At 46.5% G+C, this 9,354-nt stretch overlaps 1 protein-coding gene across 3 annotated transcripts in view; it reads right to left on the minus strand.

Moving 5' to 3' along the window:
• The window catches only part of PLPP4 (phospholipid phosphatase 4), a 112,845-nt gene that overhangs the window by 57,079 nt on the left and 46,412 nt on the right, over positions 1–9,354 (minus strand). For 2 of the 3 annotated variants that reach the window (XM_081823391.1, XM_081823390.1), the window contains exon 3: positions 4,234–4,324. The exons of the other annotated variant lie outside the window; for it this stretch is intronic. In XM_081823391.1, the coding sequence (XP_081679517.1) occupies positions 4,234–4,324 (91 nt within the window). The remainder of the gene's footprint in view (positions 1–4,233; positions 4,325–9,354) is intronic. 3 annotated transcript variants of the gene reach the window in all.

Consider the following 9,354-nt stretch of genomic DNA (forward strand, 5'->3'; position numbering starts at 1 on the left):
CCCACTCGGTGATTATCTCTGTGTTGACCCATCACCTGTTGACAAAGTCCCTTTGTTATCAAACAAATCACTTTCTGAGAAGGTAAACAGTTCCAACACCTCCCTGGGTTTTGAGAAGGTTTGCCCGGGGGCATGATTTTTGCCACCTGAGGCAGAAGGAACTTCTGGAATACATTATTTAAAAATACACAGCATGGGGACTTTCTCTAAGCAGCTTGGAAGGACTTTACTGGATAAAGTACAGATCATTCAAAGGGTACCTCACAGGTCTCTCCTATGTTTATCAAAACTGCACAAAAGGCGAGTCAATGTGATGGAAGGTCAAATGCCTTGCATAAGCAAAAAAAAACCTATTGATGCCCCGCTCCAGCGCTTTGTTGAATGACAAAGCACGTGAGCTACCATTTCCCTTTGGCAACCAATAACTGTTCAATAGTAGCTGAGATTTATGTAAGAAAACAGCTGTGGAGGGACATTTCCGGGAAGGAGCTGCCTAGAGCAATGCATGGTCATCAAGGGAGACAAATGTGTTCTCTGAGCAGAAAGTAGAGTGCAATGGCCGACACAGTCATCAAGGGCACTGGCCAGAGATTGATACAAAACCGATCTGCTTTTAGCAAGTCATGGGAAGCAGAGAGAATGGGAAGGACCAGTTCAAATGAATACCTTTGTTAAAGGAAAACTAATCACCTAAGCTAGAGATGGGCCACAGTGGGCTGTATCTGAGTGCGGTGAGGGGACGGATGCGCCCCGGGGGTGGACAGAATGGAGCAGGAGTCGGAGCACAGCACCGCCATTAACACACCGAGCAGCCAACTGGATGGATAAATTGTGTAGGAATTCAGAGAGATCTTAGGATTCTTCTGATCCCATTCTGCACGCACAGACCCTTTCTTCTAAAATGCTGGCTTCCCTTCTCTCTTGCCAGCTCAGAGCACCGCTGAGAGGTCTCCTTTGCAGAGAGGAGGAGAAAATGCCCTGGACTATCTTCACTGCTGTATTCTCCCCAGAGCCAAGACAATTAACAGGCTGTGAGATCAGCCTGCAGGACTGGGGTCTTTTCCTGGGAACACGACTGTGTTTTCCCAGCTGGGCCGGCCTCCTTCTGATCCTGGTCCTAGCATGGCCTTAGCACAGAGGCGGTCTCTGGAAACAAGCATCACCAGCAGATCTCCCAATGCCCTTGGGGAACTTCACAGACCGCTACATCAATCCAGAACACCATACATGACCCCAGCCTCAGCACCGGCTTGGCCTCATTGTAGCCAAGAGCAGTTCTTTGAAAAGTTTCAAGTAGCTGAGCTAGAAAACGTGTGGATGTGCTAATAACTGCCAATAGCTGGCAACTTCACTCTGATCCAAAAGCCTGAAGGAGACAGAAAACAATGGGGCTCTGGAGTGATGATATTTAGGGTGAAAGTCATCTCAGCATTCTGGAAGTAAACCAAACTGACTATTTTCCTCTGAATAGTACAACCCCTAGGGGACCACTGTGGGGGCCTCTCACCAACACCAGAGGGTAGGCTGGGCCCAGATCAGAGGCATGAAAGACTGGCTGAGCAGGAAATGAATGGCCCCAATCAGGAATGCTTGTTGATTAACAATAACCCAGTGGGTCTGTTTCATAAGAGCTGTGTTTACAACATCCCACAGCCCTGCGGGTTTGAGAGAAGAGACAAAACGACAAACCAGACTGTGTCCAATAAAGAAATTCAAAGTAATGTGTCCTGTGAGTTAGCCCGCAGGTGGCCTGTACTGAGAACTCTACTGCTCATATGCATCCCCGAGGATTAGAGGGTTTTTGTTGTTACTTTGGTTGATAACAGGGGACTCTATTAGACCAACTGGCTGTTCTGCAGCCGAAACCCCCAAAAGCTGGATGCTACATACGGGCAAACCTCACCTGTCTTGTTCCACAGCAGATGTGCAAAGGTGGCCACTGTGGACATGTAGATAAGAGGAGGTCTTGGGGTTTCAGGTCTGCTAAAGAAGGGACCTGAGCACTAAACCACTCTGAGAAAGTCCTGAACTCCAGATAACATTGGAAATGCTACACCTGGTTTTCTGTCCTTGGTTTTTAAAGATCAGTCCCTCGCTCCCTACTTCCAAGGCTTCCTAAAAGAAGTGATTAAAAAAAAAAAAAAAAAAAAGCTGTGTACAACAGGAGGCTCCCCGGGCAGGCTCTCATCTATTTAGGCAAACAGAACATTTGGTAACTCCACCTTCTCTGTTAACATATAGAAGGCAGGGTATGGTGTGCAATTTTGAAATGTCACTCCAAGGGAGATTTAGCGGAAAAGGGAAAGGTCTAGAGAAGTAACTTACTGCCACGACAACACACCACTCCAAAAGCTGGCAGTAAATTATAACCATAACCATGAGAGACCGCTCTTACCCACACTCATATCATCTAGGGACTCCGTGCCAGGGGAGCAACTAGAATAAAAAGAGAGGCAAAGGGATTTCCAGGTCAGCTGAGGGGGCTGCCAGCAGGACGTTTCAGGGACCACAGGGATATTTAGCCCAACACTGCCCTGGCTGCTCAAGCTACATGGGGAGGGCACCTATGCCCTCCTTGGAAAACCGGACCTTTCTGCCACTTCAGCTAAGGGGACTGAGACCATGTGATTGCCAAATCCCCAAACCACAGATAAGCAGCCTGGGTATGTACCTGACCCAAGGCTGGGCATCTACAGGCTGACCAGAGACTCATGACTTTTGTGTCCAGGTGTGAAAATGAATCGAACCAGAGGATCTGCCTGGGAAGTGTGGTCCACGAGACAGAGCAACTTGGAGGTGGGCACTGGAGCTGATGGTCCTACAGGTGTGGGACAGGAGTGCCCACCACTGCAAGTCCAAGCCTCATAGAAACCAAAGGCATGAGGCAGCAGAAATAATGGCCACATTGGGGGATTAGGCAGGATGTGTGAGGGGAAGAGGGAAGGCACATTACGGAGAGGAATGTATCTCTACCCCTGATGGCCCGGCTCCCAATTCCAGTCCCCACGATGCTCCTCTGTCCTTTCTCCCCCTATTCTTGGATATTTGTGAGATTGCTGATACAACCCTGTAACTAACCCCTAATTTATATGAGCTAATTGGAGAGAGATTCTGCTCTGTTCAATTAAGGCCCAACCAAAGCCTGGTTATGTAAGAAATGTTCCCTGTCCTGCTTCAGAGCACAAAGCCCCCTTCGCTGCTCTGCATGCCCCAGATGTTGACCTTACCCTCACCCCTGCACCAAGGAGAGAGAAGACCATATTTTGCTACATTTCCATTTCCTCCAAGCCCAATAATTTACAAACATACCCTTGGAGGTGGGAAATCTCATTTTTCCAGATATGATAATCTAACTGAATGAATGGTAAGTCCATACAAAATACCAAAAGTGGTTTGTGTGAGGGTTTGGATAGTTTTTATTGAGGCGTCAAAAAATAAACATAATTCAGTTCTCCTGATGATCAAAAAGCTGAAAACCTGACTACTGGGTAGTTTATTTCGGTTATGAAACAGGCCAATTAGCTTTGCTTTCTCTTAATACTGTCATCTACTCAGTTATTTAACTAATATGAAGATCATAAAAATGGATTTAATCTTAAAAATGTCAAACTCGTGTCACATGCAGCTATGGCTTAGCTTGGGGAGAATTTGTAACAATGGTGTTGCGATCAGTGGCAAAGAAATCAGTGGCAAAGATTGTGGCACTCTTTATACAGTAACAGTTGCTTAACTGCCAAAATCCTCCCCCCCCCCAAAGAGTGAGCTATGGAGTTTACTTCCAATTTCTATTTTATTTTATATCTGCTTTTGATCTTTGTGCCTCTAGCCAATGGTGATTAGTCAAGAAGTCTATGGCTGATTTCTGAATTGCCCGTAACGTGGGCTTATTAGCCACAGATGTGGGATTGGACAGTCAATGGTGACAGTTTCAGATTCTCTTTGCCTCGTGGCTAAGAGCTACCCTGTAGCTGTGCTTGAGCAGCACAGAGCTCAGACGTGTATTTGGACATTCACATTCAGCACAAAGGACAGCGACAAGGCTGCTGCTGAAGGTGAGGTGCTCACCATCTGTGTGTTGGCTCTTCTTAGGGTTGAAAGTTTACCTTTCCCTGTTTCTCCCAAGCTTAATTTGACCAAGAGAAAAATCAGTTGAGTGCAACAGAGATTTTTAAAATCTACTGATCTAATTAAGTCCAGCCCCATCCCCTAGAGCAGGAACTGTGAATACTCTACCTAAGAAGGCTTCCTTAATTTCAGTCTTGTCTGTTCGCCGGATAATTTTCACCACACAAATAACAGCCAGGGGTGTGAGGAAAGAAATTGCCTGGAAAAAAATAACAAATAATCCCTTATGAGGACAGCAGTTTGCTATCAGAGGGCTGACTGATAATTAGTTCAAGTTAGTTTCATTTAGACTCACTAGTTGAATGATCTTACTGAACTCCTGACCTCAAAGAAAGAAAGAAAGGATTTGTATCTATACTTAGAGACTCTGAAGACTTAAAAAAGTAATTGCTGGGAGCCACGTTTAAAGTGGTGGCTTTTTAAACAGAAAAGATAACCTATAATCGTGATGACTCAGCTTTGCCAGCAACACCCTCACATCCTCCCCTGCAGAAGGGTAAAAGAACACTTGGCCTCCCATCCCCAGCTCTCTGGCAACATGGGAGCACGTTGGACTTGCTTAGAGTCAATCGATCCATTCTCTTTGGTGTTCTTTTGCTGAATTTCATTTCCTCTGCAAAGCAGAGTTTAATCCTTTTGCTTGCCACCTCTCTTCCTTTCCTCCCTCCCCTCCCCTTCCCTGACCCAAAGCACACAAAAGTGCAGTAAGTGTTTAATGAATCAAGCTGGTGGGATTCAGATGCAAGCAACACTCATTACAGAACCCTCCATGAGGCAGGAACTATGTTTGGGTAGCATCAGGTCCCGGCGTCTCTTTAAATCCTCCTGATGACTCGGTGACTATCTTTGCCAGGCTTGGGGACTAAATGATGTGCCCAATGACATAAAGCTGGTATGAGTAGCAAGGCCAGGCTTTAGAGACCAGGTTTTCTGCCTACCATATCTAGCCTTTATTCAACATTCTACAATTAGTAAGTTGTTTTTGACATTCTAGCAACCAAGAAAAAAGTATTTCAGTTACTTCCTTATGATTATAACATCTCAGGTATTATAATATTGGAAGGGACTAAATATCTTGCAAATCCACAAATGGCCTAATAGACAGTGGTGGGAAGGGTGGGGTATGGTAACTATTGCTCACACTTTTGGAAATCTCCACCTGTACGCTAATGCAATGCCATTTTGTGGAAAGGGGCTTTCTAATCGGGCTAAGGCACTGCTGGAAGACACTTTTCTGTTATAAACACAGAAATCACCGAAATGCACACAGGCTTTCAAAATGACTGGCGATGTTCTACATTCTTGCTACAACCAGGCTGCCAGAGCTCAGCACATCTTGGGGTCTCCTCTTCGGGAACTGTCCTTAGAGGCAGTTCATGAGACATGAGAAAACCCCTCTCCTTACTGGCCGGTCTCTTTCCCACCACAATGGTAGTCACCAGCTTGATGAGCCTCCTTATCAGCTGTGGCCCTGAATCAATTAGCTGTTTAAACACCAAATGAGCAAGTCCTATCACCATGGAGGGCATTCGCAAGAATACAACAAGTCTAAGGGCAGCTGTATTAGAGGAGATTCAGAACTGGAGCAGAGGATTTCCCCAGAGGCGACTGCAAAAGGCAAGACTCACTTGTGGAGTAAAGAGTTACAGCAAATCTGCAGAAGTTCCCATGAGTTCCTGGGTGGCTCTCACCCTTGAATAACAGTTGAGCTTGTTACAATGCTGAGTCCCTCAAGTATACTCACAGGACGTGTCTGAGAATCTACATTTTGTAAACAAGTGTCTCAAATGATACTGATGCTGGTGACTGAGAAACACTGGGTCAGAGTTTTGACTCACACATTCAGTATTGAAAGAGTGATGACTGAAGCCCTTGCTTGCTGACGTCCAAAGTTATGGTTAAGGTCATAAAAGCCCCCAGCTCCTTGTTTCCTCTCACTTCAGGCATGCAGAGCAGGCCACACACTCCCCAACAGGGGAAAGCAGCTCACTGAGCAGTGAACAGCACCACAATAACCCCACTGACAGTCAAAGATGAGAACAATGCGAAACTGAAGGAAACATTACAAGACAATCCCAGATGACGTACTCTAAGGTTAGACTGAATAAAACCCCTGAAAAGATATGATTTTCCCTACCTCAGAGACTGCCTACAGGAGATCCTGAGCAGGAGTGTACCAACCAAGAGAAGACAGAGATACCAGGGGGCACTGACATCTCCAGGCCCACGAGGAGAGGCTGGAAAAGGCACTAGGGCTACCCAGAGGCTCCAGGCTCACAGCTTGATAGCCAAGGGGTCTCCCTGAGCACTGCTCCCTGCCCCAGCTCCCCTGCTTCTAACAGATCCTCACTCTGACAGCCCAACCAGAATGCACTTCATTTCACCCATTCTAGGATTTTCCTAGGTAGATGCACATTGGTCTCTTTTCTAGAACCACTGACAAACTGCTTCCTGGGCCAATGTTAGGCACCCAGGAGGGCCAGGGCTCCCCAGCTCATGAGCTTTACATGAGGGAATGCATCAGATGAAGCACCCACTCAGAAGGCCACAGAAGTGTCTGCACATGACTGTGTGGCCATCTTTCTCTCCTCCCCACATCCTAGCGACATTTGGGCTCCAATCCCCTTTCTTCTTCCTGAAAACAGATCTTCCATATCCTTGGACAGCACAGTCTTCAAATCAGCATAGATAGAGACATATTTACATTGATCACTTGCTCCCCTTTTTACAAATATTTTCCAACTAAGAAGATGGGAGTTAAGACATTAGCCCCAGAAGCCAACACATTAGGAAAACAACTTCCTTCTGGGCAAAAGCACCTCGGAACTGAGGAAAAGAGAAATGAATCCCCCTTTCACCTGGCAAACCAGACTGAATTACGCCTGGTGTACACCCCTCCCACAATTCCCACGCAAGCCTTTAGCGGCAGCTCTTCTGCCGCCCGAGGCCACAGGGGTCAAGATGGACACAGAGACACAAGAGGTGGGGGGAGGGGGGAGTGATTACTTCTACTTCCAAACAGATGTGGATATGGAGGACAAAAAGGGGCAGGAAAATTTCCCCGGGACTGTTTTCCCTCAGGTTCATTTTTCCATGGCTTAAAAATTTTCTTGAAAATCCTGGGAACGAGCCCATTAGTGCTTATTAAATGGGACCTGAGACCAGAACAATGAGTTCCAGCCAATCACTGTGGCGGGATGCAGGGGACAGACTGAACTCTCTTCAGGTTTGAGCTTCCCTCACTAGTTATGAGAACTGGGCTGCTCAGTATGCATACATAAATTAGATAAGCAGGGTTAGCATGTTCTGAAAACTTACCAAGGGCCATGGTCTGTTCTAGGTACTTGAGGCAGATTAACACACTTAGACATCCTTACTCTATGGATGAGAAACTAAGGCACAGAGAGGTTAAACAACCTGCTGAAAGTCACACAGCTAATAAGTGATAAAGTGAAGATTTGTACCCAGACTGTTTAAATCAAGCTCTATGCTTTTAACCATGGTGTTATGGCAGTTCTCACCTTAGAAGTAAGAAGCATTAAGAAAACATGGTAAATGCCTTTTCTCTAGAGATGAAGGAGGAAGTAAGGGGGCTCGTACCCAGGAGCATGAATAAGTCACAGAAATGTCAGTGGCAGCTGTCATGGATTAAGCACCTACTATGTGTGAAGGGCGTTCCTCACATTTGTCCAATCTTCTAACTATTCTGTCGGGGGAAACATTATCCTCCTTGCATAGCTCACAAAACTAGAACTCAGAGCGATAAGTGAATTCCCAAAGGCATGCACCTGGTGGGCCCAGGACACACCCCCCCGCCCCCAACCTGGGCTGCCATGCTGCCTGGGCTGGAGTCTTGAATCACAGGAATCACCTAAGCCCAAATGCCTCATCTTCCAGATGGGGAAACTGAGGCTGAGCTCATTCTTGCATTAAAGAACATTTTGTAAGCTACTGATTAATTGTACTCCACACAACCCAAATATCAAGATAATATATAAATCATCAGGCAGGATCTGGTACACGGCTGGCTTTGCACAATGCTATGCTCTGTGCTCTGCAGAAGGGAACAGACTCAGATTAAGGAAAACCAGGTTCAAGCTCCAGCTCTGACACTTACCAGCTCTGTGACCATGAGCAAGTCACTCCATCTCTTCCCCTTTGCGTCTCAGTTTTCTCATCCATAAGATGGGGTATAATAACATCCATAACAAATATCGTTGCTAAGATCTGAATTCACCAGCAGCTACTGAATGTCTCTTATGCCCCAAACACTAAGCAAGGCACTGTAAGTCTATCACCCCATTTGATGCTCTCAGCACCGTAGGAGGGAGAGGGAAATGTTATCAAAGCCTCTTTTTATATATAAGGAAACTGAGGCAGTGAGAGGAGAGGTGATTCTGCCAAGCCACATCGCTAGAAAGTTGATCTCAGGCAGTCTGCTCTGGAACCTGCCCACCCAGAGAGTCCAATAGAGTTAGCATCCAGCAAATGCTGGCTGTTGGCTACAATGTCATTATTTCCCAGGAAAAACTGAACAAATGACCCACCCAGTAAAGAAGAACCAGGATCCTGAGACCAGACATTGGAAATAAAGTGTTTTAAGTTCCAGCCCACTATGCCCTTAGGTCTGAGCAGTCAGGGAGGAGGTCAGGGATGGGGAAAAGCCTCATTTGCCTGGGCTCCCTGCCATTCCCTACATGACTGACATCTCCACCAAGGACCTGCCTTGTGCATCGGCCAATGAAACCAACACGGGAAGTGCTGTCAGTCCCCAGCCGCTGCTGCACCCGAAGGTGGGTCACCCAGGGCGCTGATGCAAGGCACTGTGCTGCCAGGATGCTTCTGGAAAATGACAAAGCCAGACTAGCGTGTCTGAAGTGGGAGGGGCATAAGTATACCAAGAACTTTTAACAAGCAAAGGGGTCCAAGCCAGAGCACCCTGATGTTAGGATGTCAGCCAGGGAAGAACTTGTCACTGGAGTTCATTCATATCAGACAAACAATGGGCGCAAAGTGCCTTAATTTCTGGCATTTGACAGAAAGGTGTGCTAAAAAGTGCTTATTGTGACAACTCGGGATGAGCAGTGCAGACAGCTGAAAAGGCCCTGCTGTGGGTAAACAATGACAGCCCATCACAGAGAAAAGAGCTGTCTAAGACTTTACCAAAAAGTCTAAAAATTAAACTGTCTATCACGAGGCCAGCTGTGTCTCTTTTCCTTCCCTCCTCCC

This window comes from Leptonychotes weddellii, chromosome 6 (genome assembly GCF_054177405.1).
Source record: "Leptonychotes weddellii isolate Sample4059 chromosome 6, ASM5417740v2, whole genome shotgun sequence".
NCBI classification, from domain to species: domain Eukaryota; kingdom Metazoa; phylum Chordata; class Mammalia; order Carnivora; family Phocidae; genus Leptonychotes; species Leptonychotes weddellii.